This window comes from Pholcus phalangioides, unplaced genomic scaffold (genome assembly GCF_987345545.1).
Source record: "Pholcus phalangioides strain wild (caught in Gottingen) unplaced genomic scaffold, Ppha-v1.0 ptg000010l_1, whole genome shotgun sequence".
NCBI classification, from domain to species: domain Eukaryota; kingdom Metazoa; phylum Arthropoda; class Arachnida; order Araneae; family Pholcidae; genus Pholcus; species Pholcus phalangioides.
The window spans coordinates 41,353,115-41,372,933 of NW_028301603.1; the positions used below are offsets into that span (position 1 = coordinate 41,353,115).

General features: G+C 34.9%; 1 protein-coding gene across 1 annotated transcript in view; it reads right to left on the reverse strand.

Annotated features, from left to right (window-relative positions):
• The window catches only part of SMC1 (structural maintenance of chromosomes 1), a 29,974-nt gene that overhangs the window by 8,693 nt on the left and 1,462 nt on the right, over positions 1 to 19,819 (reverse strand). The window contains exons 2-19 of the mRNA XM_089238430.1: positions 17,050 to 17,126; positions 15,955 to 16,098; positions 14,264 to 14,412; positions 13,777 to 13,945; positions 10,553 to 10,765; positions 10,053 to 10,138; positions 9,343 to 9,508; positions 7,250 to 7,464; positions 6,186 to 6,321; positions 5,823 to 5,900; positions 3,723 to 3,934; positions 3,397 to 3,565; positions 3,128 to 3,186; positions 2,819 to 3,014; positions 2,631 to 2,699; positions 2,337 to 2,464; positions 1,713 to 1,834; positions 868 to 953 (exon numbers count right to left, since the gene is read on the reverse strand). Coding sequence (XP_089094556.1) covers positions 868 to 953; positions 1,713 to 1,834; positions 2,337 to 2,464; positions 2,631 to 2,699; positions 2,819 to 3,014; positions 3,128 to 3,186; positions 3,397 to 3,565; positions 3,723 to 3,934; positions 5,823 to 5,900; positions 6,186 to 6,321; positions 7,250 to 7,464; positions 9,343 to 9,508; positions 10,053 to 10,138; positions 10,553 to 10,765; positions 13,777 to 13,945; positions 14,264 to 14,412; positions 15,955 to 16,098; positions 17,050 to 17,126 — 2,474 coding nt within the window. The remainder of the gene's footprint in view (positions 1 to 867; positions 954 to 1,712; positions 1,835 to 2,336; positions 2,465 to 2,630; positions 2,700 to 2,818; positions 3,015 to 3,127; positions 3,187 to 3,396; positions 3,566 to 3,722; positions 3,935 to 5,822; positions 5,901 to 6,185; positions 6,322 to 7,249; positions 7,465 to 9,342; positions 9,509 to 10,052; positions 10,139 to 10,552; positions 10,766 to 13,776; positions 13,946 to 14,263; positions 14,413 to 15,954; positions 16,099 to 17,049; positions 17,127 to 19,819) is intronic.

A 19,819-nucleotide genomic window follows, 5' to 3' on the forward strand; every position in this document is an offset into this window, starting at 1 on the left:
GACTGGAAACACGTTACCTGGTCTGACGAGTCTCGGTTCTAATTGCTTTGAGCTGATGAACGTGTACGGAGACAACCTCATGAATCCATGGACCCTACATGTCAACAGGGGACTGTTCAAGCTGGTGGAGGCTCTGTGATGGTATGGGGCGTGTGCAGTTGGCATGATATGGGACCCCTGATACGTCTAGATACGACTCTGACAGGTACGTAAGCATCCTGTCTGATCACCTGCACCCATTCATGTCCATTGTGCATTCCGACGGACTTGGACAATTTCAGCAGGACAATGTGACACCCCACACGTCCAGAATTGCTACAAAGTGGCTACAGGAACACTCTTCTGACTTTAGACACTTCTGCTGGCCACCTAAATCCCCAGACATGAACATTATTGAACATATCTGGGATGCCTTGCAACGTGCTGTTCAGAAGAGATCTCCACCCCCTCTTACTCCTACGGATTTATGGACAGCCCTGCAGGATTCATGGTGTCAATTACCTCCAGCACTACTTCAGACATTAGTCGAGTCCATGCCATGTCCTGTTGCGGCACTTCCGCGGGCTCGCGGGGGCCCTACGCGATATTAGGCAGGTGTACCAGTTTTTTTTTTTTTTTGGCTCTTCAGTGTAAATGGCTTATGAAAATGTTTGAAGTGTTTAGAATGTTCAATAAATTACCAAGGCATCATTTTTATTTCAGAGAAGAAATCATGTTTAATTGCTACTATTCATGATACACTTAAATTCCATACCAAATGAACCGTCTGATACAGATTTACACTTCCGTCACTGATATTGAATAATTGCTGAAGCTATTTTCTAAGTCTAAATTTAATATAACCATTGAATCCTAAATTGCAAATACCTGCATCTGCTTTGTTTCAGCTTTTTTCAGTTTCTCAAGCTCATGTTCATCTTCTTCAACAGTCTTTGTCCATTTCTTGACATTTTCTGTAAGCCCAAATGCATTGTTATCAGTGTTTCGTTTTCTACATGGTGTTTTAAGCATGTAAGTTAAAGACATGAGAGCAAACAATAAAATTCTTATCTAGCCATGAGAAAATTAATTTATAAAAAAAATTATAAAGTCAAAAGAAAAAGAAGAAACCAACAACAGAAAAAATGTAAAAAAAAACTATAGCACATCAATCAAAATAAAGACCAAGAAAATACAGGATGAGTTGTATTAAGACCTGAAACTGAGCTTTTGTGTACACTCTGCACACCAATGTTGTTACAACAAAACAAAAAAAGAAACTTGAGTATAGTTCTTGTCTCTCCCCCTCCCTACATATTCTCATTAATAGTTGTAATTATCATAAAATAATGTCAACCTTTGACTTAAGAATAAAAATGCAAGTAGGCTTCACGTAAAATACGGGAAAAACTGGACACTTTCGCCTAAAAGTCGGGACAATCAAAAAGCAGAAAATACCGGGACTGTCCTGGGAAATACACCCTATTCATATCCAAATAATTGAAATCCAATTCATAGTTAGTTCATATTTGAATGTTACATGATAATGAATCTACTAAAATGAGTGGAAGGGGGTGAATCTTTCTGAAATTCTCTGTCTCTTTCTATCTGATGTCAAAAAACTTCAAACCCGAATTTGTATCAATCAAAGATTCAGACTCTGTGCACATAGATTAAACTAACACAAAGAGAAAAATGTTTCTCACAAAATACAGAAACTACTACCCAATTACCATAGGTATCCTTAGATTTTTCATACTCGAGCCTGTTGATAATACGATTCTTCTGGTTTTCGTATTCCAGGCATTTCTTGTCTCTTTCTTGGGTCGCCCTGAGTTCTCTTTCTTCATATTGTCTAGACATAACATAAAAAAGTTTGAAACAACAGTTGCAGAATGAAATGGTTTATGAGCAAAGTATTTACAGTGTAATAATATGTGAAATCCCTGATTGATGAAACCTTGCACACTGCTTTAGTTTGACAGTTTTTCTCATCAAATAAAAGTACAAGATAGCTAATTCTATATAATTAATGATCTTAATTTATTTAATGTTATCTATTTTCCTGTCAAAGTGATCAAAACTGGATTTAACATAGAACCATTTTCTATATAGTCTCCACCCTTTTATAAATCAGTCAGAATTTAATTTAGAGACATTATTCAAATTTTCATGAGAATTTTTCAAGAAAAAACACCAGCATTCATTGATTTGGTTTTAATTTCACAGATCAAGCAACTCAGAAAATGACTGACTAGCGAGAAAGACTTACTCACCTTTTTGTGTACATAACTGTTCAGATGAATTCACAGAAATTTTAATGAATTTTATAACTGCAATTATCGCTCATTACCTACCTGATGTTTTCTACACCTATGGATCTGCAGAAATCTGAAAATACTCTGTCCTCGACTGTGTTCATGGACTCTTTAACTTCCTGGATGCGGCCCTCTCTTTCCTTCATTCTCTCTTCCAAATCAGTAATCTTTCAAGCAAATAATGCAAAATATATGCACACATGCAAACATCTCATTTGTAATAAATGTTACATGGGAGTAACCACATTAAATTAAACATATATTAAAGTAAACATGAATATTAATGCACATAAGTTCAATCTTTATACAAAAAAAATTAATCATTTCACTCACATCGAATGTCTCAAGTTGTTTCTCCAATGCAGCAATTTCCTGTACAAGGGGTGCAACAACCCTTCGCTCCTAAGGAATAGGTAAGTATACATGAGCAAAACCCACTTTATTTAAGCTAAAAAAGGTGTTAATTAAATACTAATTTTATACATAGCTCTACACTGTTTTTTACGAGAGAAAAATATTACCGTGTTATCTTTATCAGTAATGGAATACTTGAGCCTCGTCTCCAAGCCCTTGATCTGAGACTGTATGGTTGTGAGGTCAGATTCCTTCCTCGTCTTTTTCATCATTTCTTTAAGTTCTTCTGACAACTTTTCTTTGCGAAACTTGAGATTATGGACAGCTTTCTCATCCCACCGACGAGCTCTCTTGGCCAGATCCCTAGATGACACAAATAATAATTAGTCAAGTATGACATTTGAAATAACATATATAATGGGTGTCTGTGTGTGTATGGTTCAATTTCAGAAATAGGCAAAATGGAAGGTACTTACGTGCTGCCTCCAGATATAAATCCATTCTTTTGGTAATATGTCCCATCCAAAGATACTGCCTACAAATAAACCATCACAAGTATAATTAGAATAAGGTGATGATAGGCATATAAAAAGATTCTGATCAATCAAAAAAAATATATATACAGTTAAAAAGTTTGTTGATTGTGAAATCTATGGAAACCATAATTTTTTATCATAACATAAATGCTGAAATTCTGGGGAAAAAATTGACAAGACGCAGAAGAGAACCAAAATACAACACTTACATCATAACGCTTATTGTCCCCCAATTCATAAGCAACCTTGTTTGCATCCTCAGCTGATTCGCATACTAGAGCATTATTTGTAGCATACAGGACTGCTCGTTTGATAGCTGGTGGATCATATTGAAGCACATCATACAGCAGCTTCACATTTCTTGGTTGCTGGATATTCCTGAAAATTGAGTTTTAAATAATAAATTTAAACAAACCATTGATACTAATAATAATTTACTAATAACAATTGATACTAATAACAATTTACACTAGATGTGTATTTGAATCATTTCAAGAAAACAGCAAATCTACTTGATTTCCAAAAATCAATTTACCTCAATCTCTCCTTTAGGGGTTTAGCATCGATATAGTCAAGAGGTAGAAATGTCTCTGCATCAAGCATCTGTTCTTTCAGGTACTGGATACATGACCTTCCAGTCCGTTCAGTGTCCACCACAATTGCTTCCATGTTTTTCCCAAGAACTTTGGTGATGGCCACATTGTAACGCTTGTGTATTGGTTGACACATATTCACCAGCCTATCATACTGAGAATAATATGGTAAAATTAAGTCATTTATCAAGAAATCAAAATTTGTATTGACAAAAATAATAGTGTTTTTTAAATTTACATTTTCCTTAAAGGCTGTTTGGCTGTTGGTAACTTTGATTCACTTTCAAACATTGTGTAGTATTCGATTTTTTTAACAAAAATAATGGTGTTTTTTAAATTTACATTTTCCTTAAAGGCTGTTTGGCTATTGGTAACTTTGATTCACTTTCAAACATTGTGTAGTATTCGATTTTTCTAACAAAAATAATGGTGTTTTTTAAATTTACATTTTCCTTAAAGGCTGTTTGGCTATTGGTAACTTTGATTCACTTTCAAACATTGTGTAGTATTTGATTTTTCTAACAAAAATAATGGTGTTTTTTAAATTTACATTTTCCTTAAAGGCTGTTTGGCTATTGGTAACTTTGATTCACTTTCAAACATTGTATAGTATTCGATTTTTCTAACATCAAACAAAATACTGTCTAACTTCCATTTCTAAGAAAACTCTATACCTCAAAAAATTAAAAAAATCCTTGCATTTACTGTTCTAAATTAATTAATCGAAGTTCAAGTCACGATGATCGTGTGTGTAAAAAGAAAAAACACGGAAATTCCTTTTCTTTCACGCAAACATGCATTTTCTCTGGAGGTGAAAGAAACCGAAAAGAAAAGATTTTTCATATTATAACACATTGTGTTGATGGATCTTCAGTTATAGGCAGATACTATGATTGATGGGAAGGTGTGGGGGGGGGGGGGGGGGGGGGAGAATGCCACGTGGATGGCTTGTTCAGCATGGCAAAAAGTCAGCCAACAGAAAATTAAAAATTGTTTCAAAAATGTTGTGGGTTTTGAACCAGATCTTTGACTCAATTTTCAAGGATGGAACAATGTTGAATATGAAATTTCAAAACATTTGGGCATTACCAAAAAAACACTTGAAGCTAGAAATTTCATTTTCTCTGATTTGGTGGAAATGGACAATTTACTACAAACTTGCAGCACTTTCACTCACAAAAAAATTATTGCTGAATATATGGCCGACTTGGGTGACAAAAATACAGCAGAATATGCTCAAGGAATAAGAAAAAAATAATAAGTGAAAAATGCTAAGCACGTGCTGTAAAACGCTACGACATTTTCTAGAGCAAACTGAGGAGATGGGGCCCGAAATATTTGTAGATCTTGGTGATAGTATAAATGAAATAGTGAAAACTAAGAGCAAAAAATACGGATAGTGTATGGATAAATGCATTTGCATATAGTGTGATTGAACGCTGGTCATGTAACTTAACCACTAATTTCATACTAATGAAATTAATGATTAAGTTATAGTAATTTTTTACTTTTTATCAATCAAATTTTTTCACCATTTTGCCATGTTTTTCTTTCTTACTAAAGAAACTCATATTTCTCAAAAACCTTTCTATCAAGAATTATTTTTCGGTCCCATCAGCTTTGACATAGAAAGGTTTGACTATATAGAGTCAATTTATTTAAACAAAAAAAAATTAATATCAGAGGCTTTTTCATTTGATCATTTTTGTCACACCACAGTCATTTTCTGCACAGGAAGACTATAGACCGGGACCTACAATTTATTGCTGATTCTGAACGACAGTCTTGTTTTTTATATTCATCGAGAGGTTGGTGCGCTAACCCCTCGATGGGGGACTTCCTGCGGTACAAATTTTTTCTGCGTTCATGTCACCGTTTTTGTTGTACCCCTGTGTCAGGAAAGTTTTCTGGCAAGGACGAACTGGGTATCGAACTCATGACACCTCTAAACATTCTTTGGTACTTTAGGTGAGTATCTTATCGACCTGGGTATCTGCGCCCAAGAAGCTTTTCCCTTCAAATGAGTACTGCACACTACTAACCACTCCAGGAAAAAGACGCTTGAAATGATCGACGATCTCAGCTTTCTTTTTCCTTCTTGAATCTTCATGCTTGTCAACCTGAAACAATACGACATAAATAATTTTCAACCTTCACTGCAATCAGAAATTGATTAAAACAAAACACATTATTTAATGTCTCACAGCCCTCTACAAACCAATTACCAGAAAAAATTCTATGAAGGAAAATATATCACAGGGGATAATTAAATTCTCACAATAAGAAAAGTTTCAGAAAGATGTTTTGCAACTTTCCTGTATCTCAGAAAAACAAAATGCTTAAACATATATTATTACTCATATTATTACCCATATATATTTTACCCACTCATATTTTTTACTCACTTTTGCATCTCCAAGTTCAATCATCAATGACTCAAGCTCCTTGTTGATCTCGGAAACTCGTCGTTTTGCTTCTTGCACCTCTTCTCCAAAATCTATCTCTTGTGCACGCAGCTCATTCAGACCAGCTTCACTCGTCCTGTACAATCCAACAAAGTATAACTAATACTTGGATTTTATGCACACATGCAAACAAGTAAAACTATATATATTCTCCTACGTAACTGCATACTTATGTGTCATCCTGAGATGGGTCCCGTAATGAAATATTTGTAATCGAAATTAAACTCCTGATCAAAAAATAATAATGCAAGAAGAAAGCACTGGATTTAAATGAAACTTGGAGCATGTAATTGTCATATTGAAATGTAGAAAAATTAAATATCAGAATGGAAATTATCATTTATTGCACAGCACAATGACATGAAACACTAACACCTCGTTGGGCTGCTTCTAGCATGGATATGGTTGAGCCGCTGTTAAGAAGCCGCTGAGTCTGATTGACATGTGTGTGCACGTCTTCACATATCCACTGCTCATAACATATCTTAACAGCGTGGTTAGGACAGGCAAAGTTGAGAACAAAATGTCAATTTCTCCCCCCTGCTTGGCTCAATCCAACGATACAATCTCATTTACAATTCTGCAGTTGCATAAGATGTTTTTAAATGTGTTTTAGAGGCATCTATAGCAATCAACAATAGTTTGTTTATCAAGCAAAAATAGAGGTACAATTTGCAAAAGCAGTCCCTGAGACCATTTTGAAGAGCAAAGGAAGAAACACTTCACTCCCTCTGGTGATAGGAATGTTTGCATATAATTCCCAACACTAATCATTCAAATATTCCTTCTTGATGAGTTATTTTTTTATACAGGGAATATAAATATTTTTCAGCTGGTTTGTACATATCCTTAATGAACTTCCATAATCTGCTATTTCCTTCTAGGTTAAATATTTACGACATTATGACTTAATGAACAGCATAATCAGCTATACAATCATTATTGATCACAACCAAAGTAAATAAAAATGCACTTTACAACATGCCATTTGATGCAATACTTACTTAATGTATTCTGCCAGTTTCTCAAGGCGATTCTTGTGCTCTTCCAATTCTGAACGCTTCTGCTTGATTTTAGCTTCAACTTCAGCTTTTTTGCGAATCTCATTATCACACCTGTCTTGATCAGACTTTTGGTCCCTGTTCACTGAATCCAGCTCTTGCAAATATCGTGATGACAATTTTCCTGCTTCTTCTTTTAGTCTATTGTATTGTTCAACCTGTATAATGAAACAGTTATTCTCATGAAGAACAATATTAATATGGATGGGACGAAGTGATCTGGCCAAGTAGTGGAATACCGAATATTCGGATGATGTTTTGGCTGAATACCAAATATTTGGCGGCCGAATATCTATTTACTTAAAATTCATCGAAATTACAAATAAAATTATTGGTAATTTTGAATGATATAGCATTTCAATTATGCAATTTATTACTTAAATAACTATTAAAAACTGTGGTAAAAAAGATTTTTATTGTCATGGTACTGACAATCAAATTTAATGATGATATACAGTCGAGCTTGATTGACTCAAAATCAAGTCACTGGAAGGAAGTTTGATTTATCAAAATTTAAATTATCCAATCAATCTATTCTGGACCTGCAAAAAACAGGGGGGAGTAGTTATCGATTATTAAAATTTTATCATCAGTTATGAAACTATTTTCCAAATTTTCATTATTTATAATTATAATACTGTTCTGAAATCAACATCACTGCAGATTTTCTTCACCATACTTGAAGCCTTATTTACGGAAACAATTCATGATCATCAGTTAAGAAACTGTTTTCCAAATTTTGTTTGTCATTCTTATGCTATCAATGAAATATAATTTTAATAACGTATTACAATTTGTACTTTGACTATAGAAAGATTCAGGTTTTGAATGGTACACCTTGATCCCTAGGTTGAACAACATGATCAGTATCAAGTGATATGCATTCTTGATGCACTCCAACAGAACAATATCAAAATGGACATTAAATTATCATAGAAAGAATTGAGAAAAACAGATTATTCAAAACTTTTGTTTTGAAAATTTGTTGTTTAACAACTTGGTCAAATAGAACAAAGTCTGTGTGACTTTTAGAATTTTTCCAAACTAAATTTGCTGATACAAAAAATTATAATTTTTTTCTCTACAACTCCGAATTATTCAAAACATTTGAATTGAACAAGAAATTTTAACATTAAGTTGGACAGAAAACTCAAGGGGAGCTCATAAAAGTTTGCATTATTCAAAATTCAAATTAACTAAAAGCTCTACTCTGTAGGTCTATTGTATTTTAATAATTACTTAATGAATCAATTTTTTCAACACATGTGACAATTTTACATCTAATCAAAAAAAAATGTCAACCATTATTTACTCTCAATTAGTAATGCATCATAAAATTTATGATTTTATTTTTTCTATTTAAATATTCTTTGCCCCTTTTATTAGCTTAATATGTTTCTTGTCTAGGCACATCCTTCAGTTAATGAACTAGTGAAATTCATGCTCACTTCCACCTTACTGCAGTAGGATTCTATTTTCAGTGTCAAGTTTTCTTTATTCTAGAAATTCATCCTGACATAGCCTCTTTTACAGAAAGGGATATACACTGCACAATAAAATATAATCAGCAAATTTCTAATTTATGTGAAAAATTCTAATTAATATAGTTTTTTAAAATTAGTTTGTCATGCTTGGATTTACACAAATATTCAGTCAAATATCCAAACATTATTTGGCCGAATCGAATATTCAGAGAATAGGCAGAATACAGAATAGTGGCCGAATATTACTCCCATCTCTAAATATTAATTCCAGGTTTTTATAAATAATCTAGAGAGTAGTTTTGGGGGAGTTTTTTTTAACCCTTTAAGTGGCATAATAGAACAAAAAAGAGTGATGTTCTATTGAATCTACCTATGTGCGAGAGATGTAGGACAAACAAAACTCTATTGACTGTACAGATAATCCTTTGAAAAATCAAATCCCTGACTCTAATAAACACCACAACTGGGAATTGGCATGGCAACAATCCGAAAGCTATGAGTGTCAATGATAAATGATTATATCATGGAAACTTTGAAAAAATAAATCCCAACCTGTGAATCTTGCAAGGTCAAGTCTCTTCCTTCCAATTTTGATTCTTCAGCAAGTTGCTGTTCGAACTCTTGTTGAAGTCGCTCCACATCTGCTAACTCATCTTCTAGAGCTTTTATTTCATTCTCGTGAGATTCGTGAACCTTCTTTGCTGCTTTCAAGGATTTCCTTCACAAAATAGAGATGGAAGAAAAAGATTACGAAATCTGAACACAAATTACAAATTCATAATCATACATTTTTTTTATAATTGAATACTTTTGAAACAATTAGAAATATTCTCCCTCCCTTTGAATAAAACAAAATAAATATATATACAGTTGGACCATGATTTAACCCTTCAAGTGACATTGATGAGATATTTCTCCTTTAAGGCTTCTTATTTTAGCATTGACAAACCAAGATATTTTGTAAAGTCGATTTCTCATTGCATAGAACACTTTTCCCCAATACTCCTTGCTTTACCCCTTCTGAAAATCGGAAGAAGGATGCTTAATTGAAAAAGACATGACATTTTATAGGAGAGGGTGTGTTTAGTGATTTCTGATGTGTCCCCCTAAAGGTTTGATAAATTTTTCTTCAAGTCTCAGTGTGTATATTACGAATCTTCATGACTAAAACTGTCTGTCCTATCTATGTGAGATTTGGTTTTAATGTGAAATTATTCTAATTTAAGAAATAATTTCTAAAATACAGCGAAACTGTTTTATACTTGGCTATTTCCAGCTTCTTCTGCATGTGGGTTGTTCTTTCTTTGGCTTTTATATATGCAGGACGTTTTTTGTTCAATTCCACCTCCTAATTCAAAAATAGAAAAAAAAAGTAAATACATCTCAATAAAGGAAAATCACTTGAACCAAAAAAAGGTGAAGCCCAAAATATTAAAATTTATACATTTGCTCATGCTCGCATTAAAGCACAAGCTAATTAGACAAAGACGGAAATTTCAAATCTGATTCAAAAGATTTTTATGGTTCTAATTGGGATTGAAGCACAGAACATGTCAAACTAGAAGCTTGGTATGCTAAGCATACTGCTGATAGGCTGTTTTACTTCGATTTAAATATAGCACAAATATTTATACTTATGTGAAAAAAAATAAAGATCACATAATTTTGTAGGTACTGCAGAAAGCTATTGTATAACCCAACTCCTAATGAACCAAATATAAGACACACACACTCAAATCATCAAAAACACAAATCAACTTACAGCTTCTCTGATTTGCTGCTCGATCTTAGACAGCTCTCTCTGCATTTTGCCATGCTCCTTTTTCTTTTCTTTGATTTCTTCTTCAATCTTTTCCCTCCTGCGACTGCATTTCTCCAGTTCTTTGTTTCTGTCTTGAAGGTCTTCGGTCATGTTTGCTATGGCTTGCTCATTATGGTACAGTTGGAAGAGATGATATATCACTTGCTTTTCAGCCTGTGTTACAAAAATAAAAACTTACAAAGATTTCACACTGTTCAAGAAGTAAAAACAAGCTTCAAATTTTACAGAGCACAGCAGCCAACCTTGCAGGTTTGGAAAAAAAATTTACAGATCAGAATTCCTTAAAAAAAATACCCTTTTATGACAAATACCAAAAATATTTCTATAAACAAAATGGGGATTTTTCATACAGTAATTTCCTGTGTATAACCCGCAGTAGAGTATAATCTGTAAATGCAAATTTTGCTACTTCATGGGAAAATATCATCTTGCAGATTGGATTAGATATACTTATTATATTAAGAGTCGTCATCCTATTGCAATAAGGTGGTACAATAACAAAATTATATATATATTCACAACTATAAATACATGTAGATCATCAGAGATAAGTAAATGCACATAGCAATCCCCCAGATCAGTAAAGTAAAAAAAAATAACAAAAATAATCACAACTTCATATATGATTTTCAAGCAAATCTAAGAATGATTGCACATCTTGAAAGAAATTAAATAATCTGCATATGAAAGGTTGATCAGAAGCATGGGTATTCAATAGGTGTATTTGAGATTGCTTATCTGATTCTAGGGAATATATATAATATATGATGAGATGTGTTTTCACCGGAAAGATATGTACATTGGACAACAAAAAATGACATGGATAAGATAGTTGGCTTCATGTCTATTACAAACTTTGCACTCCAAGTTACTCTTTAACAACAAGATTCTGTCAGAGAAATATTGATGTGTCATTGTTAATCTCAAGTTCATAAAAAAACCTCATTATGCTTATTGGGAGGTTGATGAAAAGAGCTATTCTGCAGCTAATCATCTTATAGATTACAGTAGCAGAAGCATATAATTCGCAAGTGAAAATTTCAGTTATCAAAATATTGAAATTTTGAGTAATGGAAGGGGGCTGTTTGTCTCATTTCTGTAGAGAAAATTCAGATTTTTCTACTTGCATTTGTACACCATCTATAAATGGTTGAAAAATTATTTTTTCCAAAATAAGTTCAAAATATTTGTTTATATTCCAAACTCTCAAAAAAAAAGTTTCAGATAAGACGCAGCAGCCCCAAAACATAAAATGTCAAAATCTGTGACATAAAATATGATATAATAAGAATTATATAATATTAATAATAAAATACAATTTAAAAGAAATATAATTGTGGCAAATATATACTGGAGCCTAATCCTCAGATACAATGCAGAACGATAGCAAGATAGCTTTTCTATTTCTAGAAAAGATAGAGATAGATCTATCTAGTGCATGTAAAAAATTGCAGCAAGATACAAGGAACTAAATTTATATAAGCCTATAACTGCACTAGATTCATGTCAATGCATTACAATCAGGCAATACTATTCCCAATAAAAAAAAGATTATTTTTTGTATAAAGCCTTGAAGTCTATGCCTAGTTGCTGATTTAAAATAATAATAGATGTTGCACCAACATAAATATTATTGGATTTGAAATTTTACAAGTAAAAGTGAAAAAGTGAGAGTATGCTTATTTTTTTTTTAATCAAAACTCATTAAATCTGTGAAAGAATAGAAATGTGTAAATCAGGGCTGGACAAAACACAAAAAAATCTAGGTGCCAGTAAAGATTTTTAGGCAACAAAAAATTTTTATCCACAGGAAAAGACTTTTTCAGGGCATAGTGGCCCTCTTTCATGCTGGTAGATGTGCTGCTAGAAATTCTAAACATTTTGTGTGTGTGTGTGGTGCTCTCTTAGTCTGTAATTTAGTAACTACACAAAGAAAATTTTAGGCACCAATGCCAATTTTTTAGTTGCCGTGGCAACCTAGCAACTGGGATTTGTCCAGCGTTGGTGTTAATTACTAAGCAACATCATGCAAGTCCTAAACATGTCATAATAAATGCGGAAGAAACTACAATCTTGTCAATAGAATACTGAATATGCTTTTTATTTTCTATTTTAGTTGATGCTGAACAACCCTTTGGTTGTACATCCAGAGAATTGAGAAACCTGCACCATATGTGATACTGAGTTGCCAACAGACATTCACTTTAAAGAGGGAAGAGCACTCATTAATAGAAGCACTTTTCTTGAAAGAGAAAAATGTTTATCCATGAAGTTAATTCGAGCTCAATACCCTTTCATGTTACATAAAGATTTCTAATGTTCATATTTTTCACTTGTAGTTCGTGTTAGTAGTTAGTATTAATGCTGAGAGATTAGGTAAAAAAAAATAGATGATATGAAAATATAGCATTTGTTTTAATTAATTAGCAATTCAAATCAAAAAATCTGATTAAGATTAAAAACTTGTGACTTTTTCATCCCTGCAGATAATTGACTCAACAATATCTCGCAATTGACTCACCAATATCTCAAAGGGTCCAAATGTGTCATCCTCAAAAAATTATGCAAAAATTAAAAAGTACATTCATCTCACCCAGAAGCACATAAAAAAATGTTAATCAGCGGTAGAGTTCAATTGTTAACAGTGCAAAAAAATTATTAATATTTACAATAATTGGCTACTCATCGCCTCCCACACTTCTTGGCAATATAAGAAAAAAGACGGAAGAGAGAGGAGAAAATATATATATAACAATATAAGAAAGCAATGAGAGAAAATATAATCCTGTGCACGTTTCCTTCTTTCCCCCTTCCAGCTTCTCTCTTCTAGAAACCAGTTATTTCTCTTTTTTCCCCTCCATTTTTTTGTATATGCTGAACCCACCCGACCATGTGTTGTTTGAATGATGTCACTACCACTCTAGTGTTGTGGGATTTCTTTGTCATTCTTGGCTTCTATTGCCATTCAAAATATTAATATTCACTTTTTCAGTGACCCATAATAATTGCAATTTATATATTTTTATATTTTTGTGCATATTTTAATGAGTAGAGGAAGTGGTAATTTTTTTCTGAACTTTTTGAGGATGACACGTTTGCACCCTTTTGTTGTCAGTAAAATATCAGCAGCTCCTAATGAGGAAACTGGGGAATTTCAGACTCACCACTTCCACTTTCAACCTCTGGTATTTTTCTGCTTCTTCTTTCTCCAGCCTGGCTTCTTTCTTTTCCGCAGCTATGCCTTTCTTCTTCTGATAAGTAAACTGAGTGTCTTCCTCAGCCTTCATCATTTCAGATTTCAATTTGTCATACTCTTCTTTGTGTTCAATGGAACTGCAAAATTAAACAAAAGATGTGATAACATTTTACTTCTACGTAAACCACTAAAAAAAGGGGGGGGGCAAAGACTGTACACGAATTTTAAATTATTTTTTTTTTTTTAAATTCATACAAAAATTTTTGTTCAAAATATCGCAACACGAGACTGAGAAAAACTACAATATACTGCCTATTTAGAAAAAAATATGAAATTGGAGTCAAAAACACTGGTTATAAAACAAAACATTCTGCTATTCATGCATGAAGCAAAAGTTTACAATGTGGTTATGCGAGGGAACAATATATAGAATGTGAATTCAAATAATTTCTTACTGAGATATCTCCTCAAAGAGTGCAGTTCGCTCCTTGGGACTCTTCATTGCGATGGATTCAACAGCACCTTGAAACACAAGGAAGTTCTTGGCTTTCACATTTATTCCGAGATTTTCAAGTTTATTAGCATAATCTGAATGGCTGACACCCTAATTATGTGGTAAAAACATGAAAATTATGCAGTTAAAACATGATACCAACACATTAACACAAAGCTGATATGATAATAATGCACTAATCTAGATATTAAACGTATGCCAAAAAATCCAAAAATCTGAAACAAGGAAGAATCTCATTTGTTTATATTTTTTTACTTCCATTGGAAGTATATTTGATGCATTAAGCCATGCAGCATTAATTTTATATCTAAATTGCAAGTACAGAGATTATTTACAAGTGCAGGGCGACTATAACTGGACTGACACAACTAAAAGCCATCTCGCTCAATCTAACAACTGGAATGGCACAAAATTTCTTAAAGGAACAAATATAGACATGGGGAAAAAGACACTGCAAAAAAAATCCAGATTCCCTTGAAAAAATCGTCCCATTTATACACATTAGACTAACACAATTCATCTCCCGTTGCAATTTTAGACTAAAAGTTGGATCAGTTAATCTTCCAGTAAACAATACCTTTCTAAAACATTGGTTCTTTAATTCTCAAATTGTAAGTGGGGAAAAATTTTGCAGAACTTATAATTCATGGGAAGTTTGTTCTAAATAAATTTGTTGACATGCACTCCACGAAACTTCCGTCAATGCTACCAATGAAGGATTGTCCTCCAAGCCTCTCGCATCATCATGACCATTTATGCTGTGGCTACTACTACTTAACCGTACATGCACCTCGTACACATTCCTCTAAAGAGTTTCTAACGAATCGGCACATGCCGGAATGAGTGTTCTGAGTGTATGTGTGGCCCTAACATATTTATGTTGTCGAGTTGCACTTCTTATGCTCTGACTGCTATTCACCCCCAAGAGTAAACAGTGCTTCATGGCAAACACAATTTTCGACTTATTAAAAATAACGATGAAAGAAATAAGATAGGGCAACTAAACTGTACGTACAGCTCATAAGCACTCCTTTGGGGAATTTCCGACAAATTGGTGCATGCTGGAAAGTGTCCTGTGTGAGCCCTAACATATTTGTGAACCCTCAATGGATGTCAGAGTTATGCATGTTCAAGAGTCTCTGCCAGCTGTCTTAAATACAAAAATTCAAACTACCAAATCCCTGAATTTTTGCATTCTGTAAATATCGTGTTAAACTTTCTGCCTTTTTCTCTGCAGATTTTTTCAAATAGGAAGCCACCACATATTTGCACCTCAAAGTCCAAATCGCAATCACAGAAAACCAATTTCAGGACAACGCAGGTTTAAGGCTGGTATTACACTATAAAACTTTGATAAAAATTCTTTTATAAAACTTGAAAAATGTAACCAATAAACACATCTGTTACATTTGAGCGAACTTAACTCATCTGTCTATTGGTTGTATTTTTCAAGTTTTATAAACGACGTTTTATCAAACTTTTATAGTGTAATCCCGGCCTACATAACACATTTGTTTTGTTTCCCCCGCTTGTACAATAGAAGTCAGCTTATTCAGGCCTCCCAATGTTTGTGTTATAATAAGGTTCAACTACATTTTAAAAAAAAGCTTTTTTGTGGGGGGAAAAACTCACTTGTCCATTGATTTTGTATTCTGAAGACGAACCTGCAACAGTCCTCATGAAATGCAATTCAGAGCCATCGTCCTGTTGGTAGACAGCGTTAACATGAGCTCTGTTAGCAACTGGTGCACCAATGGGGGCGCCATGTATAAGTTCCTGTTAAAAATAACACATATGGGCATTATAACGAGCATTGACTGCAGTTTTTCATAGACCATTCACAAAAAGTCATAAAAAGAAATTAAAACATCGGGTGAATTGGAAACAGAGTGTTGTTGTTAAATCCCAATATCTCTAAATTTTCTTCTCACAACTTTTGTGCTTAAGAGTGGTTCATGCCCAAACAGGCCGATTTCTTCTTTTCATGTTCACTTTTACACTTAACAAGGGGGTACAGCAGGCTCAAGAGCTATATGACGATTTTTTTTATTCACTCTGAGCCATCAATGTTGGGCTTCATTCATCTTATCTATCTCAAAAAGAATAGGCCTATACATGCATAATCGAGATGGTGACCTTATGCCCAAAAAGAAGAAACAATGTCATCTGGTCAAAATTATAGCCAAATATTGCCCAACAGTTGGATCAACTTGTATCTCATTCTCCTTACGCAAACCCATTAAACATAAGGCCAGGCTAACGCTAGATCGATATGACAAGCAATATGATCCAAAAAGGTAATGAATTCACCTGGATTGGTTAAAAGCATGAAATCAATACCGGTCTTTTGTTTTTAACCGATCTGTGTATTTTATATGTCTTGTCTCAGGGCCATAACTACAGGGGGGCAGAGAGAGCAACTACTCTGGGTGGCAAAATTTAGGAGCGACAGTTTTAATTGGGAACAAAGAACATCATTACAAAATTATTAAATTTTAAAGTTGTGGGGACGGCAAAATATTGTTTGCCCCAGGCGGCAAAATTACTAGTTATGGCCCTGCTTGTCATATCAGTCCAGGGTGAACCAAGCCAAACAGTTACTTCAAACCTGAACATGTGATCACCCTAAAACAAAAACAAAAAAACATTAAGGAAGCGGAAAATACAGAATCTTTTTTCACATTTTGTCCCATTTATTAAACAATTATAGAATTTTCATAAACTCACGCTCAGCTTTTTCACCCGCAGGCTTGAGGTCTTCTCTCCAAGAACGAAGCTGATGGCATCCATAAAATTGGACTTTCCTAAGGAAAAATTACCATCAAATTACTACATAATAAAAATCATAATTATGGATTCATTCTGCCAAATTTCTACAATCAAAAATAAATTCAGGTGTTAGCCAAATTTCTTGGGAGCCAATGTCATTTTATTTTAAAGAAAAAATGTCAAAAAATTTTCTGGGATTTAATAAGGACTTTTTGAGAAAATAGACGCCACACTGACAAAATACTAAAAAAATTGTTTTATGATCACACTTCACTTCGTTGATCACACGCATATAACATTAAGTGCTCTTGTGTTTTTTTTGTCATAAAGACCAGGAACTTATCAAGCGCCCGAGTGACACGGTGGTAAGATGTCTACCACCGTGAAGGTTGCTGTCATGATCCCAGGTTCGAACTCGAGGGAGGATATAGATAAGATATCTTCCCAAATGAACTTCAAGCGACCACCGATAGACAGTGCATTCATTTCCAACCCATCTCATTAATGGCAGCCCCAAAGCAGAATGTGCCAAAATCTGTGACGTATTGCACAGAACAATTAGCTCTACTGCAGAACAGTTTGGAAGAAATTTAAGAAAAAGTACAAAAAAAAAAAACACTATTACATGTATGGGGATTTTTATCGCAGAACATTTCTAGTCAGCTGAGGGTTCGTTGCAGAACAGTGCTAAACATTCTGCTTTGGGGAATGGCAGTAAATTGCATAGCCAGAGTTGGTATTTGGTGAAATAGGAATTCATCATGTCCTCATGTTTTTTACAGACCCGCCAACCTTCAGAAGGTGAAAGTAAGTAAATTTCTCAAGCACCCAAATGGTGCTTTTACCTGCCGAGCCTGGGGCAACCACCGATGGTAGCTTCATTACCCCCTCCCCGAACTTCTACAGTTCGGAAATTGGCGTACTGCAATGTGTGATCGAATTTGGTGTGCAGTAAAGTGTAGTCGAGTTTCTCTTATTTGACATAAACGGGCCAGCAGAACGTTGGATAAGCAAAAATGTTGGTTAGTAAGATGTTAAGAAAACGCCTATTAAACATCAAACTACACTGCTGGCCACCGTAAATGCAACACCCTGAAGGAAGCATGCAAATAATATGAAATTTACAACATGCATTAGCGGAGGTGAGATATGCAAATGATTAGAATTTCAGCGCAGACGCACATCACGCGCGCCTGTGGCGCCACTTCAAAGCGCTATTTAAGGCTTGGAGATTTCGACGATTTGAAGTACGGCAATTGTTTTTTTCTTGTGGTTTTTTCAAAAAAACGATCAATTATGCCTTGTAGAAAACAGCGTTCATCTTTTGATCAAGTATCCGAGTTCGACAGAGGAAGGATAGTGGCCTACCGAGATTGTGGATTATCTTTCAGGGAAATCGGTAGTCGTGTTGGACGAAACCAAACAACTGTAATGCGGATATGTGATCGTTGGATGCAGGAGGGTACGACGGACCGACGTGTTCGATCGCATCCACCTCAGTGCACCACTTCACGTGATGACAGGCGTATTGTGCGTATGGCAGTGACGGATCGCTCAGCCACATCACGAACCATAGCACAGCACATTCAGTCTGTACCGCATCATCCAGTGTCTGCGCGTACCATTCGACGCCGTTTACAGCAGAGTGGTCTGTCCGCAAGACGTCCATTGCTTCGTCTACCCTTGACGCAGAACCACAGACGTCTCCGCCGCCAATGGTGCGATGAAAGAAGGATGTGGACGGCACAATGGAATGAAATTGTCTTTACTGACGAGTCACGCTTCTGTCTGCAACACCACGATGGTCGGATTCGAGTCTGGAGACACCGTGGAGAGAGGATGCTGAACAGCTGCGTTATGAACCGCCACACTGGTCCTGCACCGGGTATTATGGTATGGGGCGGTATTGGATATCACTCTCGCACTCCTCTAGTACGCATTGCCGGTACTTTAAAAAGCCAGCGCTACATCTCCGAGGTGTTGGAGCCAGTTGTCCTTCCTTACCTTCAGGGCTTGCCCACAGCCATATTTCAACAGGATAATGCGCGACCACACGTGGCACGCATTGTCCAAAGGTTCTTCGTCAATCGCCAGATTGAATTGCTTCCCTGGCCAGCTCGCTCTCCGGATCTTTCGCCGATAGAAAACATGTGGTCCATGGTTGCTCAACGATTGACCCAGATTACATCCCCCAGCTGCCACACCCGATCAACTTTGGCAATGCGTGGAAGCTGTTTGGTCTGCTGTACCCCAAGAACACATCCAAAGTCTCTTTGAATCGATGCCGAGGCGTGTGGCAGCGGTGATCTCCAACAATGGCGGCTACTCTGGCTACGGATTTTGGCAGGAACCACACTTCACAGAAGTCTATAAATTTAATCATTTGATGCTTGGTCAACATGTTATCTACAAAATAAATATTGTTGCGATATCTCTTGTCTTTCTTGGTGTTGCAATTTGGGTGGCCAGCAGTGTATGTCATAATTTTACATATTACAAACCTAATTAGCATGTTTTACAACTTTCTTTTTGCCACCATACTTGTGTAAACTTCAACTTTTAAAGAATAAAAATATTTTTTGTAGTGGGGCGTCTGATAATACTGAATATCCGATAAGCAAAGGTCAGATAAATGAGACTCTACTGTAGTAACTTTCTTACTAAAACCCCACAATTTACTTGAAATTCCAGCACATGTGGCTTTGAACATTTAAAAAACTTTTGATGG